At 40.9% G+C, this 21,632-nt stretch overlaps 1 protein-coding gene across 2 annotated transcripts; it reads left to right on the forward strand.

Moving 5' to 3' along the window:
- Positions 1 to 520: 520 nt before the first annotated feature.
- On the forward strand, positions 521 to 21,580 carry CSDE1 (cold shock domain containing E1). 2 transcript variants are annotated; one of them, XM_083812884.1, is made up of 20 exons: positions 521 to 660; positions 4,437 to 4,835; positions 8,562 to 8,760; positions 9,415 to 9,524; positions 9,885 to 9,977; positions 10,516 to 10,613; positions 10,769 to 10,850; positions 11,201 to 11,329; positions 11,502 to 11,627; positions 12,640 to 12,852; positions 13,806 to 13,946; positions 14,031 to 14,189; positions 14,793 to 14,900; positions 15,764 to 15,939; positions 16,283 to 16,395; positions 16,920 to 17,039; positions 17,306 to 17,484; positions 18,556 to 18,719; positions 19,675 to 19,807; positions 20,282 to 21,580. In XM_083812884.1, exons 3-20 carry the CDS (start codon positions 8,562 to 8,564, stop codon positions 20,327 to 20,329), a joined length of 2,391 nt encoding a protein of 796 aa, XP_083669010.1. In that variant the 5' UTR covers positions 521 to 660; positions 4,437 to 4,835; the 3' UTR covers positions 20,330 to 21,580. The 2 variants fall into 2 exon arrangements, with proteins under 2 accessions (XP_083669010.1, XP_083669011.1); XM_083812885.1 differs by lacking the exon at positions 9,885 to 9,977.
- Positions 21,581 to 21,632: the final 52 nt, after the last annotated feature.

Consider the following 21,632-nt stretch of genomic DNA (forward strand, 5'->3'; position numbering starts at 1 on the left):
GGTTGTGTGAGCACGGAGCCTGTAGAGGTGTGACTGTGTGCAATTGTTACGGGCTGCTGGGGATTTTTGTAAGAACTGGCTCGGCTCCAGCTGAAAGCAGTAGCTTCACACTAGAGAACTGCCTTTCCCTGAGATCTCCACGCAGCCTGCCTCCTTGTGTTTGTTCAGCACAGTGTGGAGGACGGGCACGGCGCGCTGCTGCTGCCTAGAGGCCCAGCGTTCCCTTAGGTGAGGCTTCCGCTCCAGGCAGAGGTGTTCCCGATGACACCGTGCCTGCCCTTGCGTGGCCCCGGTAGAACCGCGTTCCCCTGGGCCTCTGGAGCCCAGGGAAGGAGGTCCCGGCACCAGCTGCAGCTCCGTGCCCTCACCGAGGCCGGCGTGGTGCAGCGGGCCCGTGTGCTGTGCCCGGCCCCGCCGCTGCCTCGCCCCCTTCCCTCAGGCCGGGGGGGGGGGGGCGTGGCTCGCCTGCGCAGTAGCGGCAGCACTGGGCTGCGCCGTTGGCCTGTTGCCCGGCGCGCATGCGCACCACGCGACCGCTGGAGCCGCTGTGGGCGCAGGCGCGGCTCCGCCCCGCGTTCTCGCGAGAGGCCGGGATTTATTCCTACGTGCTGTGCCGTGCTGCTCATGGCGGCGCTGGAGCGGGGGCGCTGAGCTGTTGGGGTGAGTGCGGCGGGCAGCAGCCCCCGGCGGCTCCCGGCGCCGCGGAGACGGCGCTCGCGCGAGCGAGGGGGTACCGGGGCCTCCGGGGGGCGGCGAACGAGGCGGGAGGCGCCTTCGGCCCCGCGCCCCGCCTGCCGCAGCGGGCTCGGCGGGGGGAGGCTGCCCCGCGCCTCCCGTCGGCTGCGCGGAGCGGGGCGACCGCGGGGCGGGGGCGGGGGCGGCCCGCCTGCTCGGCCGCCGCCCGCGGCGACGGGGAGCCGGCGGCCTCGGGCCGCCGGGCCGCGGCGGCGTGCGCACTACGTTTCCCGGCGTCCCGCGGGCGGAGGCCCCGCCGCGGGGGGCCCCGGGGGGCCGGAGTCCCGCCCGGCCGCGGGGGTGGGGCGGCGGCGGCTCCGGAACTCGCTTTCCCGGCGTGCCGCGCGGCCCGCCGCGCCGCGGGGCCTGCTGGGGGCTGCAGGGCGAGAGGCGCCGGCTCGGCCGGGGCGCCGCGGGGGGGAGACTACGGGTCCCGGCAGGCCCCGGGCGAGGCCTCGGCGCTGGGCCTCCTGGGGACGGGCGGCCGCGGGGGGGGGGGTGGCGGCCGGCAGCTCCCGGCGTGCCCCGCGCGCGGCCCCGCCCGCCGCAGAGCCGGGCCCCGTCCCTTTGTGTGCGGGGAGCGGCCGCCATCGCCCCCCTTTGTGTGAGGGGAGGGCGGCCCCGGCCCCTCCCTCCCTCCGCGGCGCCCTGCCCCGGCACGGGCGGCGGCCGAGCCCGGCGCGGCCCCTCGCTGGCCCCCGCGCTGCCGCAGCGCCGGGCCGCGGCGGTGTGCTGCCCGCTGCCCCCGCTCGGCGCGCCGCTGGCCGGGGCTCCTGGCGCCGCCCCTCGACGGAGCTCGCGGCTCCGGCGGCGCGGCCACCATCTTGGTGTGGGCCTCCTGGGGCTGGCGGCGCCCAGAGGCCGGCGGTGTGGGGCCAGCTCCGTGCCGCTCTCGTCTGGGTTCAAAGCGAGCGCAGGGCCCTTCCCCGAGCCCTGCAGCCTTTAACGAAAACCGATCTCTGTTTTTGCTACCTTTTTTTTTCTTTTTGTTGACGATACTAAAAGCATTAAAATGGCATTGGATTTTTTTGCCTGTAGCTTTTTTTTTTTCTCTTTCGTAGAGGTCTTCAGTAATCTAGTAAATATTAGGTAGCTGATATCGCTGCTGTCATATTTTGGTTGGGGTGTTCAGGAGATGGTACTCGGTACTTTCATCCGATAATCACCTCAGAAGATGTGCAGTAGCATTATCTCCCAGTGTCATCAAGCAGCTGAGCTGTGAATTCATAATAAAAATGCAAAGTTTTACCTCTGTTAAATTTAATCATGCATAAGAGGTGGTTATTTATAGAAGCCCTTGTATAAGTTCTGTGAAATACATGTTCTCACAGATACATAGCTGGTTTTGTGAAGAAAATGGGAATCAAAGCAGTGTCTTAATGTGACACTCTTTACTGCTAGGCTATATGGATTTCAAGGTACGAACAACTCCGTGTGACTTACTGTCATCTAGCAAAATCTAAATCAGAAAGACTCCAAAAACAGGACTAATACAGCCCTGTCGCTTCTTTGCCTTTGCACTAATCTGTTCAGCTGTAAATACACAAATGCAGAGTCTGCTGTGACATAGGGGCTGGGCAGTTGCTCAGGGTGTTTACCATTTGGAGGAGTATTTATAGTAGCTGAATTAAAAAGTAAAGAACTTGAGTAGATGCACACACCTATTTTCCAATTTTTACTTGACTTAAGCTTGCTTCATCCTTCTGCCCCCCCCCCTTTTTTTTTGAATGACTTAAATGTAGTAAGCAAATTTGTTAATGAGTCAAACCTGCTTTTAAGGGAAAAATCTTAATCTTTATTCCATTACCTGGCAAAATTTGTTTTAGTCATCTTTGGGCACAGACAGGTGTTTTGATTGTTCTATGAAAACATAATGCGTTCTGTGCCCCAAAAGTGTGAAATGTAATTTGATCTAATTGGTAGCTCTAGTGGAGCTCTAACAATATTAGTCTAACCAAGTGAAAGTGAAGTGTTTTAATAATAAGCTTATATGTTTCTCTGCAGTTTCTGTGGTGTGATGTGTGCCTGCTTCGTTTCTGTTGAACTTGGGGGATGTTTGTTTTATCGTGAAAGAGATTATGGTAAAGGTTGCTTGAATCTTGTAAAGAGGTGTGTGAGAAGTCTAGCGATTCTGTTATTTTTGTATAAGCTGTATGTCTTCTTATTTCATCTTTTTAATATAGTTTAGTCCTTCACTGCAAACCTTTTATGCCAGATACTTCTTTGTACTTGGAGTTAGATTTCTGCCCTAGTTCAGCTTCACATTTAGTCTCTTGTGTATGTGTAATGGTATGACAAGAAAGTTTAATACTGAACAAAGTTGTTCTGAGTGATGGCTAAAGGAAGATGTTTTATATGGAGGGGAGATCGCTGAAATATAAACTTCTCTGAAAACCAGCTGATGAATTCGCATACGTCCTTTGTATGCTTTTGAAGGTTCAGAGTGTTTATCTGGAGTGGCTGACTGCAGTCGGCATTCACTGTGGTAAGTGTTAAAATGTCTTTGCGTTCACTTAAAAAACAAAACACATGAATTTAAATGAATGGTTTCAGCTTCACAGTTCACTAAAGGAAATTCAAAGCTCATTGTAAAATGAAAAACCGAGTTTCTCGCTACTGTGGGGAATAGGCTTTGCCCATATTTTTTTCATTCATTGCGGAGTTTGTGGAATGACTTCAGGAAGAGTTATATGCTCAGGGGATTCATGTTTTTAGATTACTTTGTAACATGCTAGTTTATCCATAGATTCACAGCTGTGTTGCTTCTTGACAGGATTTATGTGCAAAAATCTCCACTCCACCTGTTTTTTTCTTTATTTACTAAGTAAATAAACTCAAATCAAAGCTTGATTTTTTTAATATTATTTTAAAAGTAGTTGTCTTCATAAGCTTTCAATTTTATGTGGTAGGTGGCAGTCTGTCTAAGCTGCTTTCCTGTGAAAACACAAAGTGGTACTGCAGAACACTAGGAGAGAAGTGTTAACCTAGTCGCTGTTGGGGAGAGGCTTCTGTGTTATGTTATCTGTACAAATATTTTCTATATTTCATCAACACTTTGTAAACAGGGTTTTAAGAAGGCCAGAGAACGACTCCGTGGTTATTTTACAAGCTGTGCCGGCATGCGTATGGTCTGTGTAGAATAGGCATAAAGCATCTGTAGGAGTAATTCAGAAGCTTGTTTATTTTCATACAAAGCTAAAGGTGCTTTAAGGGTTTTGCTGGTCCTTGACTTACCTTTCAGAACAAAAATCATCAGGAAATCCTAGTTCATCTCCTCTTTGTATCGTGTGGCTGTTTTGAAAGTGTGTGCAAGTTCTTGTTGATGAATTATGGGGCTGCATCCGTATAAAGTTTTTGGTAGCAATAATAGGACTACATCATGTATTAAATGGTGCTGATATTCATCCAAAAAAAAAAAAGGTTGCTGTTTTAGTTGTACAAACTGGGACCTTTCCTGGAATGTGTAACTGCATCTGAAGAGTTTAAAATTAGAAATAGCATATCACTGGCTCGGGATAGAGTTTCTTAGGAAACTAAAACTGAAAATGGGAACGCCAAATACATGTGTAAGAGAGCTTTTCCTAGTGTGGATCAAACCTGCAGCATTAAGGTAGAGGATATGTGCCTATTCATAGGAACAGCTAGGACTGTATAGTTTCTGTTAAAGTTATCCTTAGTGTGTGTCTTCTTTCTCTTTCCAGTATGAAGTGGAACAGAACAGAATTTACCACCTGAAACTGCTGCTTCAAGTTCAGATCAGGAAAAGAATATACCACATCGTAACAACAACTCAAGACCAAAGAAGAGGAAACTTACACTGAAGATACAAGGCTTGATCTGAAACCAGAAGTTTGTGCCTACTCAACAGCTTCAAAAGAGCACGTCCCAACGCTGCTAATAGTCTTTGTTTTCTCCAGTGCTGTATTGAAACTGCCCAGGGCAGCAGCACTTGTATTCTTTATTAGCTCGATAGATCACTTTCTCTTGCGTGCTCTCTCTCTCTGTCAAATAATAGCAGTCTTCATCCTTTGAAACTTCGTGCTGAAACAGAAGAATCGGCTAATACTACTGAAAGTGCAATATTTGAATATCACTGCGAGGTTGGTGCATGTGCTATTTAAAGAGTTACATTCTTTCAGACTTAATTGGAAACAGGTTATTAGCAGAAAGCTATTTTTTGTGTGTTTTTTTTAGGAGTTCTGTCACTATGTTGGTTTGGTTGTAGTATGATGAATTAATATTACTTGTGTTATAGTTCTGTTTAACAGTACTTGTTTTATAACCTTAGAGAGCCGGATATTAATGTTTCTCTATTCTAGTAAAAGTGTTGTGATTTCAATCCTTTTTTTACCCCAAAGCTACGAGTTTCCTCAGTTTGTGTAATCTCTGTTTAGCTTCCTTTCCATCTTACTGCACAGTTGTTTTTTCTTCCTCTAAGTACTTGTATTGCTGAGCTATATTCATAGTTCTTACTCCTGTTAATTGACTGATTAGCTGTGTTAAAAGTGGGAGTGAGCTGTTGTGAGTGAACAGCACAGCCAGCTAGCTGTGGTCTAGTATATAACCATTATATTTCAAGTCTGAGCAAGTCTTGTTTGTGCATTAATATCTTGTAGGCTATTCCTAGAAGTTTCTTAACAATTCTGTGACAGTACTCCTGGTAGATGTTTCTTAGAGAACAGTTTTGCGACAGTAATTCCATCTGTCTTTATGTTTTTATTCACTTACCAGAATTGGTGCGTGTAGTTTTTTTGTTGCTGTTCTGTGCTCTGTTACAGCATTGAACAGTTGTGGCAATATAACAAGCATCTGGAAAGACTGCTGATACGTTATGCCATGCCTTTCCCTCTACAGCAAATCTTAGTGCCACCCTGAGGAGTATCTCTCTCCTTGAACTTAAGTTGTTAGGCTTTAGTTGATCGAAGCCCCACTACATTGCTTTGTGCTAAAATGATAAATTCTCCTTTAAACCCAGGGTGTTCAGATGGCATCGTGCAATGATGATCTTTGAGCAAGAGATAATAGTATTGTTCTAACACTAAGTTATGCTGAACATGTTTTTTAGGTAGATTTTTGTTGTTTTCTGTAACTGATGTACCTTTAGTCGTAACCTGTTACTTAATGTCTTTGCCATTGTCGCAGGGGATGTATGTGTGTTTGTGTACTCAGCCTGCACTGGAGGTGTGAAAAGACCATTTTTATCCATGACTGACAAAAAGCGTTTGTCACACTGATTTGAGCTTTCATAATAGGCAAGACCATTAACCCATTCTTCTGTGAAAAGGTTTAATTATAAGTCATGTTCCTTTCCCACAGCCATCTTGCAGTACTAATTTAATTTTGAAAACTATTTCAAACTCTAGGGTGGCTTCAGATGAAACACGTCCCCTGTTGTCTTCCACAGGGGCATCTTCCTTTCTATGGAATGTCCTAGGGGTTGCCTTATTCGAAAGATGAGGGTTCATGTGTGATGCTGGCAGGGAGTCGTGCAGCTCTTAGCAGCTTGGTATAGTGCTTTTTTCAATTAGATATTCTGAGAAAATGTGTCCTCTAAACATAATCTACTGCATGAAAAAGGTGCAATTCCTGTGGTCTTTGTCCATTAAACAGTTTAGTCTGGGCATAAGGAAAATACTTCTTTGCTGGGTGCAAATAATAACACTGACACAAGGTTACCCAGAAAGGTCGTGGAACCTAGGTCACTGGAGGTTTTCAAGACTCAGCTAGACACCAGGATGGCTGCCCTCACCTCTTGTTGGCAAGAGGCCTTTGCGGGAGGAAGGTGGACTGGAGTTTCCAACGGTTCTCTACTGGGGTCATGTCTTTGATTCAACGTAGTTTCAGATACGTTGGTATTTTACACCTAATTGAGCATGTAATAGTATTTATGCCAGTTACCACTGTTCCAAGATACCCCACAAACCTTGATTCCTCATAATTGTAGAATAGGAATGCAGTATTGATTAAAATTGACTGGGTAACTGCTTGTCTGTTACACTGTGGCTTATCACACCACTCTTAACAGACAGTACTGCATTTTTTTGTCTTGTTCTACAATACCTTATGTAACACAGTGCGTTACTTAACTCCAAAACAGTATGAATGCTGTGGCAATAAAAATTCATCACCAATTTGCTTGCGAAGCAGCTGTTTGTGTAGCAGGTACATATTTTGTTTGATATTTGTAAACTGCCAGGTTGTAATGTTTCCTTGCGCTGGTGCTGTGGTTCCGCGTTGAAATCGAATATCCTCATTCTCTTGAGATTTTGACAGTTATGAAGTATCTCTCTTGGAAGCTTTTGTAGACATTTTCACGTCAGAATGACACTCCTGCAAAACGAAATGAGTGAAAATACCTCTTAGGTTTTGGTATAACATCTTTTTCAAGTGAAGCTTTAAATAACATGTAAACAATAGAATGAAGGTGGAAATGTTCCAGGAAAAATAAAACAGCATGGGTTATTCTTAACAGTTTTACCATTAGCTATTACCAGCGTTTTTTTATAACCATGTGGGAACCATGGTTGAAAGCTGACTTCTGCTGAGAAGTTGCTGTGTACAGTGGCATGAGGACTGGTATTTTCCTTTTTCTTTCGGAGGTCAGAACTCCATTCATTCTTATCTCTTGTAGTTGTTCTTAGTTAATTACTTTAATATTAGTCTTGCTTAATTAAAAAAAAAAAATCTGCCCAAGAAGTTCACAGCAAGTGTTTTTCAGTGCTTTTTGATCACTTTTAAACTGATTGCAAACAACTTAATAAGCCATGCTATAGCTATATCTTTTTAATACGCTAAGTAACTAGATACTTATATTACGGTAAGAAGCGTGACCATTTTACAGGTTGCTCAGGAGTTATCCATCTCCAGCAAACGTATAGTAGAGTAGTTTTGAATCTCTTCTGTTCGATGCAGCAACAAAGCAGAGAGCAGATATAGTCTGATTCTGTAAAACCCTCTAATACTGTATTCCAAAATACACATTGACTGTTGCGTGTGTGTTTTTTTTCCTTGAGTGGTGCTTCTGGAATTACAGTATTTGAGGTGTGGTACATTTCAACTGATGTAATTGCTAACCTGTAAATGGAAACGGTTCGCTTTAAAAATGACACCTCTTCTGCACAACAAAATCCAGCAAGTTAGTAAAGGACTTCTGAATATTTCAAGGTTGATCCTATGCCTTGAAAGGAAGACAAGTTTTCATGGATGTAAGTTAATTTAACCGTTCATTAAAGCTTTTAGTTTAATGATATTTTCAAGTTTTTTCAGTCTCTTCAGCACTTGACTTACTGTACCACAGAAATGTTAGCTTGAGGTTTGATTCTTGGTATTTCATCACTGTACAAAATCTTTAAACACTTAAAACTATTTTTTTAGTATAAAAGACTCAACAGACAAACCAGGGACAGACTGTGCATGGATAATGAACTTAGTACTATTGTTTCGTAACTTGCGTTTTCTTAATTACATGTTTAATTTGGAAGAGCAGATGTTTTAGGCGTTTTCAGGCTGTCTGATGTGAAATGGTGAATGTAGGAGTGCTTTCTCTGAGATGTACTTAGGAACGTCATAGGCTTGTTTTGGTCTAAGCAGGCTTTATTTCAGTGTTTTATTTCTGGCTATTTTATGTTGCCTGAGTGAATTTAAGAATTCTTGTTTTACAAGAGCTCGACAGTTTTGGAATTCTTACTGTATTTTAAAAATGTTTAGAGTTTGCCTGTTACAGTAAATTCCCCAAGCTGTTGTGTTTCTTATTCTGTTATGTTTGTATGGAGAGACTTACATAGCATGTTGGTTTTTTTTTTTCTGCTATGTTTTCTTTTGTACAGATGAGCTTTGATCCAAACCTTCTCCACAACAATGGACACAACGGGTACCCCAATGGTACTTCGGCAGCACTGCGTGAGACTGGGGTTATAGAAAAACTGCTGACCTCTTACGGATTCATTCAGTGTTCAGAACGGCAAGCTAGACTGTTCTTCCACTGTTCACAATATAATGGCAACTTACAGGAGCTCAAAGTAGGAGGTAATTAGGCAGCTTTTTGACCAAGTGAAGACCAGTCTTTACTTGTGGTAGAAAACCTTTTTATCTTGTGGCATTAACAGATGTGTTCTGTTGCTCCCGATGGGCTAAAAAGATGATTGAATTAATCTCACACTGTTGGTGAAAGATCTTTGCTACAGCTTGCATTAATACAAATATGGCTGTTCTGGAAAAAGGTGCAGTGTTAAGTCAAAGTTGCATGACTAAGAAATAAGTGTTTAGACTGTGTAAGACTGTGCCTCACTTTTTTTTTGGTAATAATTCATTTTGAGATTGTTGATTGTTTTGCAGAATGGGGAGGTTGCCGCTAATTTGTGTGGCAATTAAGGTTATAAACTGTTTAATAACAACGTTATGTAGTCTGAACTCCTTCAGTGTGAGGTCTGCTATATAGTGAGCAGGAGGGAAGGGGAGAGGAAGTATTGCTGGGCAAGCCTTTACAGTGGAGTAGTTCTTTAGCAAAAGGAGTAAATAAGCAGAGAAGTAACTGCAAACAGCATATCCTTCCTAGGTAACAAAAGTACCTGAGTTTTATTTTGTTGTGTTGAGGTACAAGCAGTGAACTATCAGATGTAACGGTTAGGGATTAAAAAAAAAAAGTCTATGATACCATTACTGTGTTTGATTGTTTTGTAGATGATGTTGAATTTGAGGTGTCTTCTGATCGCCGAACTGGAAAACCCATTGCTGTTAAATTGGTGAAGATCAAACCAGAAATATTACCTGAAGAGCGAATAAATGGACAAGTTAGTGCCTGTGATAAATGTCTATTTTAAATTCACAAAATTTCCATCCTTTACTTCAGGAATGACAGATTCATTTAGTGTGCACATTAACTGCATGCAGTATTCAGTTATACTGAAATCTATTTTTGTTATTCTGGTAGCAATTCAGAGGTTTGGTATGACCTGCTGCTTTGCTCCAAACAGTTCTTCAAGTCAACAGGTGTTCTATAAGGTTGAAACGTTACAGCAAGGCATTCCCTGTTGACTTAAAACTAGAAGTGCATCCTTGAATGTATAATAGAGGGTACTGAGATTCATTCTGTTTTCAACAATGCTGCTCCTGAAATGACTAGCAATGGATTTTTTTTTTTTGACTGGTAGGTTGTGTGTGCTGTTCCTCACAATTTAGAGAGTAAATCTCCAGCTGCCCCGGGTCAGAGTCCAACAGGGAGTGTATGCTACGAACGTAATGGGGTAAAGCTTATGTATTTTATTTGAACTCTTGACTGATCCGTCACTGTGGTCTGTGAGCAAAAAATCTGACACAATGGAGACAATTGATAGTCCTAAGAACTGTAGTTCTTAGAAGGGGAAAAAAAAAGCATACTTCGGTAATTGCTACAAGCAGATACATTAATCGTACAGCTTGCTTGCCCACCTGTATCTGTGGAGAATTTAATATAGAACCAAATAGTTTAGTTGTTTTTCAGTTTTAAAACTGAACAAAGCTTGATTATGTAACATTCATGTATTCTTAGTTTGAACTTTGACAGTTTAGAAATTGACATTTAAAGATAGCCATGTACATACATTTCAATTTAAGTTGCTTGTTACAGACTTATCAAAACAACACTGGAAGAAAGTATGTTTTTGCATGCAGTGTTTGATCATTTTCAATTTTCTCACTAAATTAATTTCTTTAATACCAGTTACTGTCACTAAAAAAGTGTTAATCATTCTTTGAATTGACTGTTTTGCAAGTAGAGTAATATTAGTCAATGTTAATTTACAGGAAGTGTTTTACCTGACTTACACCCCGGAGGATGTTGAAGGAAATATTCAGCTGGAAACAGGAGATAAAATAAACTTTGTAATTGATACAAATAAACAGTAAGTTGCTTTTACAATTCTGATCTCATACTTCTCTTTTATAGTAGTCAGGCAGTACTTCATGCCTGTTCTAAGAGCTGAAATGACATTATGAAATAAGATTTTTTCTCCAGTTTAAGTGTTTCAGGTTTATTATGTCTACTTCTTCCCTCTAGTACTGGTGCTGTAAGTGCTCGTAACATTATGCTATTAAAAAAGAAACAAGCCCGCTGTCAAGGAGTAGTCTGTGCCATGAAAGTAAGTGATGCTTTAGCTTCAAAATATTACTTGAAGATTAAATGCTTCTCTGAAAAGTGGTAGTCTAAGTAAATTCAGTGCATTAAGAGCTATTAAGAGTTTGGAGGTGTGAAGGTCAACTGGGTAAAATAATTTAAATATCTAATCTTTGATACTAATAACCTCCTTGAAAGCAAAGGAACTCCTGTTTGTTTCCCTTAATATATTTGTTGTGGTAGTCTAAACTGTATGCGCTAATAAGATTGCTGTACTGGGATGGCATAATCTTTTATTGTGTTTGCTAGAACTTGTAAGATGGTGTATTGATAAGAGATTTTGGCAATTTATTAAACACTTTGTTCTGTTCTTAGGAAGCCTTTGGATTTATTGAGAGGGGTGATGTCGTGAAGGAGATATTCTTTCACTATAGTGAATTTAAAGGTGACCTAGAAGCCTTACAGCCTGGTGATGATGTGGAGTTTACAATCAAAGACAGAAATGTAAGACGAAATCCAGTAAAATCTGAAGATGAGATCCTAGGGTGCAACTGGACATCTTTCTATTTTTTCAAATTTGCTTGTAAAAAGAAGGGGGAGGGGAGGAAGTTCATAGGAAAATAATCTGTTGCCTTCCCACTTCAGTATGGATATTTAACTGACTTTGTGCTTTTAGGGTAAAGAAGTTGCAACAGATGTAAGACTGCTGCCTCAAGGAACTGTTATTTTTGAAGATATCAGCATTGAACACTTTGAAGGAACTGTAACCAAAGTAATTCCAAAAGTACCCAGCAAAAATCAGGTGCATTTCAGTATTTAAGTTTGTGAAATAATGTATTGGATTTCAGTCAGAGAAAGCTCCCTTTTTTCTGTAACAGTCTACTACGTAAGCATCGTGTCAGAGTAGAAGACTGCTTAACTTGTAATAACCATTGACAGCAGTCACAGTAAGAAATTTTTCTAAACTTTGTAAGGATCAGGGATTAGGGTAATATATGATAGTGTACCTTGTGCAGTGTGTTGTCTTTTAATCTTTCAAACACTTCCAGCTGAAAAATGGGGACATTCATTTTTTTTTCTAAGGATGTATCTTAAAGGCAAAAGCATAGTGAAAAGGGAAGAAAATACAGTTTATGGATTCCTGTGATCAGTTAATGGATTGGTTTGTTTTTTTCAACAGAGATGACTTGACCTTTAATGTTTGGCTTTTAGGGAAGAGTGTACATGAAACCACTTCTCTTAAGTGTTTAGGCCAGCTACATTGTTGTTTTGGGTTTGTTTGGTGGATATTTTTTTTGCACGTGTGTGCAGAGCAGGTGTTCTTGAACACTTAACAGGAAAGCCTCTTGGAAGTGTGGTAAGTATGGTTACAAACTTAATTCTCAAAACTGATTCTTAATTTATTTGGCAATACATGTTTAGTACTTCAAAAAATCAAACTTGTATTTTGGTGTGCACAGTAAAATTGCAAATTAGAAATGTTATAAATGAAGCCTTGTGGATAGAATCAAGCAGGCATTTGGTGTTGTCCAGTACATCTGTTAGTATTAGTGTTTCTGCAAACTATTCTGTTTGCAGTGAAGCTGAAGTCTGTGGAACTGCTGATTTCATAAGTAAGAGAGGAACTAAATTAAATTCTAGTAATGCCACTGTAATCTTAGGAGCAGTCATTCAGACGTGGTGCCTTCCAACCTCAAATGTGGAAATGAAACTGTGCTGCTTAACAAGTGTTTTCCCAAGTGCTTATATAAAGTTTTGAATGCTGAGCTTTGTAGGCGAACTAAACTTTTGTGTTGCATTTTTCTGTCTGCTAGAATGATCCGTTACCTGGCCGCATCAAAGTTGACTTTGTGATTCCTAAAGAACTTCCATTTGGAGACAAAGATACAAAATCCAAGGTGACTTTGCTGGAAAGTGACCACGTTCGATTCAATATTTCAACAGACAGACGTGACAAACTGGAACGAGCCACCAATATAGAGGTTCTCCCAAATACTTTCCAGTTTACTAATGAAACTAGGGAAATGGCAAGTATCTATTTTTAAGTCTGTATTTCTTGAGGGGAAGCAATGAAGGTGAAAACTGGGGTGGTTGTCTCAATAACGTAACGTGAAAATCACTAATGTCTTTCATTATCTTTTCTGAAGTCAAATCCTCAGATGTACTCTTCCAAGACTGTGCTTAAATAGTAGAAAATCCAGAATTAATGCTGTACACTTCTCCTTTATGAAAATAAAAAGTTAACTACTCAGTAAATGAAATTTTATAATAAAAGTAAAGGTTAATTGGCCTTCTTGGAGTGGATTGCTAGCTGGTTATAGCAGACACATCAGTAACCCAGTCTTGAACAATTAAGAACTTTCATGGTCTGAGTCTAAGTAGGTAATTCATGTTCCTTAGGAAAACTGGAAGACCTTGAGGATTCTCTGGTACAGGCAGTGAAAAGTCTTAAGAATCAGGGGAGATACTGTGTTCAGCTTCTGAATTTTGGTCTTAATGTTCTTTGTGCAATCTCTGCCTGAGATTCAGGCAGAAGGATGCTAAACAGCTAAGTTCTGTCATATGCAGAGCAGCTCTTGATGGGTGACAGAGACTAAGTTAGATGTGCAGGTCAGTATTAAAGAATATCTCATTCCTGTAAAAAGTGCTGGAAAAACTAACCTGTGTATGGATAGTAGTAATATCAGGTTCTTTGACTGTAGTCTTTGCTATTGGCTTAAACTCATCTTTTCTGCTTCACTTTCTACTTCGTATGACTAAGAGAGTGAGCTGAGGAATCTAGGTAAGTGGGGTTTGCTTGAATTTCAGGTTGGCTGTAACCATTAGCAGTACAGTTTGCAGAGAAGTGCATATACTAAGAAGTGTTTTTGTAGGATTGGAGCTTTACATGCAGGTTATTATGTAGTCTGCAGTTCTATCTTATTACAGACAAACGTTCTGTACTTGTAGTAAAACTAATTGTCCCTTTGGTTATTTTCAGGGTGTGATTGCAGCGATGAGAGATGGCTTTGGCTTCATTAAATGTGTCGACAGGGATGCTCGTATGTTCTTTCACTTCAGTGAAATTATGGATGGAAACCAACTCCATATTTCTGATGAAGTAGAGTTTACTGTGGTTCCTGTGAGTGGTACAATTTCTTTGAAAACTAAGATTTCACAAAAGTACTAACATGCAGCCTAAGATCTTATTGATCTTGTTTTTCAGGATATGCTGTCTGCCCAAAGAAATCATGCTATTAGGATTAAAAAACTTCCGAAGGGCACGGTTTCTTTCCACACCCAATCAGATCACCGTTTTGTGGGCACTATAGACAAAGAAGCCACTCCAGCTAAAGCCACTAGCCCAAATAAAGGCAAAGAGAAGGTAGTATGCAAGAAGCAGCAGCTGTGCTGTGTTTCTGGCTTTGCAGACTGAGGCTGCTTCTTTTAAATCTGTAACTGAACATTCTGAAGCACTGGTTATCCTACATAAATATGGACTGCATTGAATTGCTAATGACAGCACTCAATGAAAACCAGTTTCTGTGAAATGAGATACTAAAAGCACGGTTAATGATGCTGCAGTTGAGGGTAGTTTACAAGAACTTGATGAGAAGATCCTTTCTCTACCTTATACTGCAGAAGATGCTAGAATTGGTTGAAATCAAGGTTCTAGGGCTGGAGAAGTGTCTCTTGTTTTTGTTCTGCTGCTTTAAACTATGATAGAATAATTAAACTTTCAATAAATACTTCATAGGAATAGTATCTTCAGAGAAAAAAAAGAAAAAGTAAATTCTGGCTCTTACTAGACAGGGTTATGTCATTTGAAGCCTGTGGTTTTTGATCTTTTTATTCTTCTTATTCGTATTTCTCACCGGATGCTGCAATACAAATGCAGCTCAACTGAGCAGTGCTTAAATTATATGTAGTAAGCTTGTTTGATAACAAATAAGACACTAATTGCTGAATCCTGATGTCTTGTCTTTAGGAAGCTGAGGATGGAATAATTGTTTATGATGACTGTGGAGTAAAACTGACCATTCCTTACCAGGCCAAGGATGTGGAAGGATCTGCTAATCCACAGATTGGAGATAAGGCAATATGACTAAGTATACCATTGGGGAATAATTTTTTTGTGCACTTTAAGATGAGAGCTTCTCTTTACCTTGTTACTGAATTTGTTGCCTTCCTTAAATGAAGGACAAGGCACCCAAAGAGTCACCTATTTTTGTTATTCTGGCCTGGGTTTGAGTGGCTTAATCTTCTCTATGGCTAAGAAAGTATATTCTAAAACCTGGTGACACATATATAAAAATACTGTCTTGCTATGTAAATTATACATTTTACAAGTAAAGAATTCTTAGCCTTGCTTATAAAGACACTGACTCCACTTGTGAATAATCAAGTGGAGGTTAGCATAAAGACAGTGAGATGGATGTTGAAAAAGCAGGATGTTTCCTTAGCAGCCAAATGGCCAGGGAAATAGTGGCTGGGGAAAAAGCTGATAAATCTGGAAGAGCAGCCTGAAAGCTTAATGTTCAGGAGCCGTGCAGGAGCATTGCAGAAAGGCAATGATTACTGCTTTTAAAATTATAAAAGGAGTGAGCCAAATTACGTACGTGCTCACTGTGGGCCACTGGTGATGCGTGGTGCAAAGAAGCAAACCATATAAAGGTAAGAAACTTTATATTTAGTAGGCAAAAGAAGGAGAGTAGTAGAGGCTGGCTCACCTTTTTAGGTGTTATGCTGTGACTCTGCCCTTCTCTGGAATGTAATAAATGTCAGTGACTGACAGATGTTTCTGGGAGAATAGTGGCTAGAAGATGGCTTTCCTGCAGAACCTAGCTGTTCATTCCAGCTACACAGCCTTGAAATGAGTTTTTTGGGTTGTAGGGTATTTTTATTGCTTTTGTTGTTGTTAGTTTTTGTCTGTAGTATTGATATGTACCTCTTAAACAGGTTGAGTTCAGCGTTTGTGAAGTGAAGAGAACTGGTCTGCAAACAGCTGTTTCTGTCAGAATGCTTGGACGCAATTATAGTTCTAAGAGGCTTTTGGGATATGTGGCAGCCCTGAAAGATAACTTCGGATTTATTGAAACAGCTAATCATGATAAGGAGATCTTCTTCCACTACAGGTGAATGACAATCCTTTTTTGTACAAATGACTGTTTAACCCTTTTGGACCTCACATGGTTATATGCTTAGATTTCTCAAGTTCCATTGATTATCTCTACTGGACTGGTTCAGGCTTTTCTGTTAGTCTATGTTCGTTGTGATCTAGGCCTCTGAATACCAGGCCAAGAAATACAGTTACTGAATTGTGTATTTGAAAAGTTTCACTTTCTCGAATGAGTATTTCTTGAAAATGTGAGATACTGAGTCAATTAAATGGATTCTAATCAACCTATGTAAATGTTGGATGAGCATCACTCTTGTCATGTGACTAAAGGAAAATTGCATATAATTCTATTCCTGTAGCGAGTACTGTGGTGATATTGATAGCCTGGAACTTGGAGACACAGTTGAATACAGTTTGTCAAAAGGCAAAGGAAACAAAGTCAGTGCAGAAAAGGTGAACAAAACACATGCAGGTAAGACTGTACCTGGTAATTTCTGCTTAAAATGTCCTTGAGAGGTGCTGATAGTTAAAGTTTGCAATTCTACGAGGAGAAGCCTAGTGGCAAAATTAGCCAAATTAGTAATTCTAGTTGTGCTGTTCCTCACAGAAAAATTGCAGGTGTGGGTATTAAGGATTTTGGGGTGCAAAATGCATGCTTAACCAACATTGACTGATTAAAGGGAGCTGGGAATGCAATGGTAGGAGAAGTAAAATCCTTCAGCGTGCTTTTTCAGGTTCTGTGGTCTCTAGTTTCATGAGAAGCTAATATCCTTCAATTTATGCTCTTGAACTGTCAGGGTGGACTTGATTAGAGAAGCTGTTGCTACATATTGCTGAATTAGAGCTGTTCTGTTTTTACTGGGCGATCGTGCACTGTTGTAGGCTTGTTCCAATGCAAACTATAGGCTTGTGGTCAATATGAATCAATCAGTCACTTTTTATTTTTAAAAAGAAGTATGCCTAGAACATCCTGATTCTTGCACTGTTTCTTTCCAGTGAATGGTATCACTGAAGAAGCTGATCCAACTGTTTACTCTGGTAAAGTAATTCGTCCTTTGCGGAGTGTAGATCCCACACAAACTGAATACCAGGGCATGATTGAAGTCATGGAAGATGGTAAGACTTACTGTTTTTACCTGAGACTTGCTTTAAGTATAGTAAACATAGTCCTTCAGATGAGGGAAATTGTAAGTATTTTCTTCACAGATGCACATGAAACGTAGGAATTTAATAAATTACATGTAAATAGAAGTGTTGAGGATTATATTCGCACTACTAAGATGACAGTAAAAGTACTATTTCTAATGCTAGAAATAAGTTCTAAATGCCCTCAGGTAGGAAAAAAGACTCTTAATTATGTCGTGTGTGTTTTCTTCCTCAAGGTGAGATGAAAGGGGAGTTCTATCCATTTGGAATTGTTGGAATGGCAAACAAAGGTGACTGTCTGCAAAAGGGAGAGACAGTTAAGTTCCAGCTGTGTGTGCTTGGCCAAAATGGGCAGACAATGGCTGTCAACATCACACCATTCCGCAGAGCCACAGTGGAATGTGTGAAAGATCAGGTGAGCGAATACTGCTCTGAAGGCAAGATGCACGTGTTTGAGTTGGCATACAGCAGATAAAAACCTGCTTCAGCACTTGAACGCAGGAAGTTTGTTGTGCACAAATGGACTGCTTTATACTGTGTTCTAGTGTTCTAGGGACCTGGGCTTATAAAACCCAGTTACTGATTTGTGCAGTGTGTAACATGGCTTTAGTAATGGTGAACTAGTACTTCATTTGGTGCTGATACTTCAGTGCTAGTGAGCAGCAGTTCCTACTGTGGTCGATTTTGAGGAGCTACTCTGTCCTGTTCATTGAGATGTCCTAGAAACTGATCTGACTAGTTTCTGCCTGAACAAGGCATTAAAAAGTGTTGTTTTTAAAAAAAAAAAAAAAAAAAAATCTGCTTCTAGAAGAAGCTTTTTCACAGTATTAAGCAGTTGATGATTGTGGTCTACCCTGAAATGTGAAGTTTGACCTTTGTCCTAGTTATTTGCATCTCAGAATAGTTAGAGAATTAAGTGTTGTGAATACTGTCCATTTCTATAGTTATTCTGCAGCGTTAAACTCTAGTTACTTATGGAGAGGCCAGATGGGTTTTGCTGGATATTGCTTTATCATAGAATATCGTGAGATGGAAGGCACCCACAAGGATCATCAAGTCCAACTCCTGGCTCTGTACAGGACCACCCAAAAAAAAAAACAAACTTTTTTTTGTCTCTCACTGGTATAAAAAATGGTTTCTACTATGTAGTTTTGAAGGTGGTGTCTTAGAAAAGAATATTCGGCAATGTGTTTTGTTTTTTTTCCTCAGTTTAATACAAATGCCAGGACTTGGGCATTTTTCAGAACTTGGTTATAGGCTTTGGGGTTTAAATGTACCTTTAGAAACGCCAGAGGAGAGTGGCTAGACTTCCAGAAGTACAGAGTTCCGTTCAATGTAGAAGTTGCATTTCCTCTTGCATTAGGCTCTTCAGAGTCCTGTGTTTTTTCTTTTTTTTCCTGTAAGTTGTTAAATTGCAATAATGTGTGTTGTTGCATCTGTTTGGATCAAGGGGAAAGAAATAACCGTATGATGTGTTGGTTTTCAGTTTGGTTTCATTAATTATGAAGTGGGTGACAGCAAAAAGCTCTTCTTCCATGTCAAAGAAGTTCAGGATGGTGTGGAGCTACAGGCTGGGGATGAAGTGGAGTTCTCAGTAATCCTGAACCAGCGCACAGGGAAATGCAGTGCCTGTAATGTGTGGCGTGTTTGGTAAGGATTTAAATTACTGTTTTAATCTAGCAGACGGCTTGCATGAGTAGTAGAGTGCACGCTACTTCTAAACTGAGCTAGCTGTTCCTAGAACTGGAGCTCTGAATTTCAGCTGGCTTCAGTGGGAGCCTCTCATCTGAGAAATACCAGCACTTGTAAGACATGCAGTGCTTTGCAGCATCAGAATTCAGCTTTACTTAATTGCAGATAGCTTGTTCTGCTTTTATTCTCTTCTTCAGAAGCTCCCCCATAGCAAGGACTTGGACACAGTCTTCTATGCAGAAATTAATGAATGATAAGAAAACGGATGGAATTCTTCATGAAGTTCCTGGACTATGACAATTTATGCTTTATGCATAGCACTTCTACCTGCTCCCCAAGGAGCAGGTGTCTTTCACTTCTAAATAGGAGAAACAAAAAACACATTGATAGTCTTTTTTGACTAGGAGATAGGTGTTTGATTTTTTTTTTCTTTTTGCTTTTGAATGTCTTCTAAATTGTACCATCTTACTTTAAATGTACATTTTGCTTAAGCTTGAGCAATCTTCCTGTTGCCATGGAAGTGATAATATTTAATTTTTCTTTCCAAAGTCTGTTCTCATTGTCTTCAGAGATAACTGTATCCTGCTACTGTGTGCTGGCAACTCACAAGCCTTTTATTGGTGTAGCAACGGAAAAGTAGGGAATACTGTCATGCATGCATTAATAGTAACTACATCACCCTTACTGGAGAAATACCCCTTTTGAGAATGAGAATACTGTTCTGATCCAGTGCTGTTGCAGTCTAGTGGTTAAAGTAAAGGTTTTGAGGCAGACATCTGCAGTGTCATCCAGGAGGTCTGCTTTCAAACAAGACAGGTTGTGCTAATGACTTAATAGGGAAAGTGACTGAATTTAGTAGTTTACACCACCTCTGGGAAATCATCAGTACTCTGTGTGGTTGACTTTGTTACAGTGAAGGCGCTAAGGCTGTTGCTGCTCCACGACCTGATAGACTTGTTAATCGTTTAAAGAGCATTAATCTGGATGATGCCAATGCTCCTCGTCTAACAGTTCTTCGTCAGCCCAGGGGACCGGATAACTCAAAGGTAAGTGAAATACGAAGCTGGCGTGCAGGATAACTTCATTTTATGCTTTAACTTGGATAACATTGGCTCTGCTACTGGAAGTCTAAACTGTTTGAAATGTGGTGTCCACTTTAATTCCATAACAAACGAGTCTCCTGCTGTGTGAAATTAGCCTGTTTTGGTCAGAAGTTGGGGACGCTATACTCTCTGTTGACAGTGTATGCTGTGGTTTCAGAAGAGCACGTGAAGTCTTGTCAACGCTTGATTTATAGAAGGAATAAAGTGTCTGGAATCTATGAAGTATCTAGGACTTATGAGGGTTCTGGTTTTAATTTGTAAGGAGTAACCCCCACAACCCTGTTTTGTTACTGTCTCTGCTTCTGAAGACAAATGTGGTGAATTAGAAATGTTCTGATGCTTTACGTGGTTGGAACAAAGCAAGTTTGCCTTAAAGCACGGTGCTGGACCTTAAAAAGCTTTTGTTTTTTCTTGCAGGGATTTGGTGCAGAGAGAAAGATCCGTCAAGCTGGTGTTATAGACTGATCAACAAAGCCAATACCTGAAGTACGACTGAGTGGTGGGGGCTGGTGAAGGGTACTGAATATCTCCCTATTCATCCCTTCCAAATTTTAAGAAGCTATTACACCAGTTTTAACACCTTCTCATGTTATGTTTAAAATAAATTTATGAAACCATTTTAAAATTATGCACAGTTGCATTCTGGAGAACTTAAGGTGGCGCCTTATAGTATCACATTTTAGAAGCTTGTTTTGAATGGTGCATTTAACGCAACTGGTAACTGCAAATCTACATTGCCTATGTGAGTAAACATTATAGACAGCTCTACTCTGGTAGACCTTATGGAATTCTGCACTACAGTTATCTATGCTTTCTTTGTTATTTTGGCCAAGATATTTTACTATGCCTTAGTACTCGATTGCATTGTATCTTTCCTTCCAAGTGGAAGTGGAAGGCTCACTTCTGCTCGCTCTGCTCAAATTCTGAGGACCATATGAGGGTGGAATAAGTTCAACTTTATAGAAAATCTGTATGAGTATTCAGATAACTTAAGTTGATGGCCAGATGTTACCATGTTTTCATATTTCATTTAACTTGAGTCCTTTAGACAGCAAAGTTGTGTTAGAGCTCAGTGAAAGTCTCTTTCTGGGATAGACTTATTTTTGTAGTGTTCTGAAACACATGCAGTGCAGAATTTCATAAGGCTGAGGTGTGCCATCAGTGTGGTAATTTAAATATATTTAAAACAATGCACAAATTTGCTGCTGCTTAGAACACTGCAGCTTCTAAACCCAGTTTCTTTTACTGATTTAAATTTACAAAGAAAGAAGTTGTGCCTGAAGTGAATACTTTTTTTTCTTCTTTGCAGCCGGCACCCAGTGTACTGTAAAAGAATAAATACTTAGGCTTTCCATAGCTGTATTGAGACTTTCATCAAGGTGAAATAGTTGATGTCTGTGTGCTTCCCCCCGCCCCTTCCCCTGTTTCCCCAGTCACACTTTATCCAGCAAGAAAACTGAATGATTGGTCTAAGTATTACTTTACCAAAAAGATCAGGAGTTACTTTCTTTGAATAGAGGGCAGTACTGTGTTGTTTTTTTTTGTTTGTTTGTTTTTTTGTTTGTTTTTTTCATGTTACCTCTATTCTCAATTTAGGGTTTTCTTCTCTGGGAGATGCATTATCTTTGTAAAACAAACATTGCTTTCTCCAATTTTTTTTTTTCTGTTAATGGCAAAGAATGGAAATAGAATAAAGTTTTACTGATTTTGAGACAACCCTCCCGCCTCGCCCCTCTCTGTCCCGGCGCGGGCCGCGCCTCCCCCCCCC

The sequence above is a fragment of the Anser anser genome (assembly GCF_964211835.1).
Source record: "Anser anser genome assembly, chromosome: 27".
In the NCBI taxonomy this organism is placed as follows: domain Eukaryota; kingdom Metazoa; phylum Chordata; class Aves; order Anseriformes; family Anatidae; genus Anser; species Anser anser.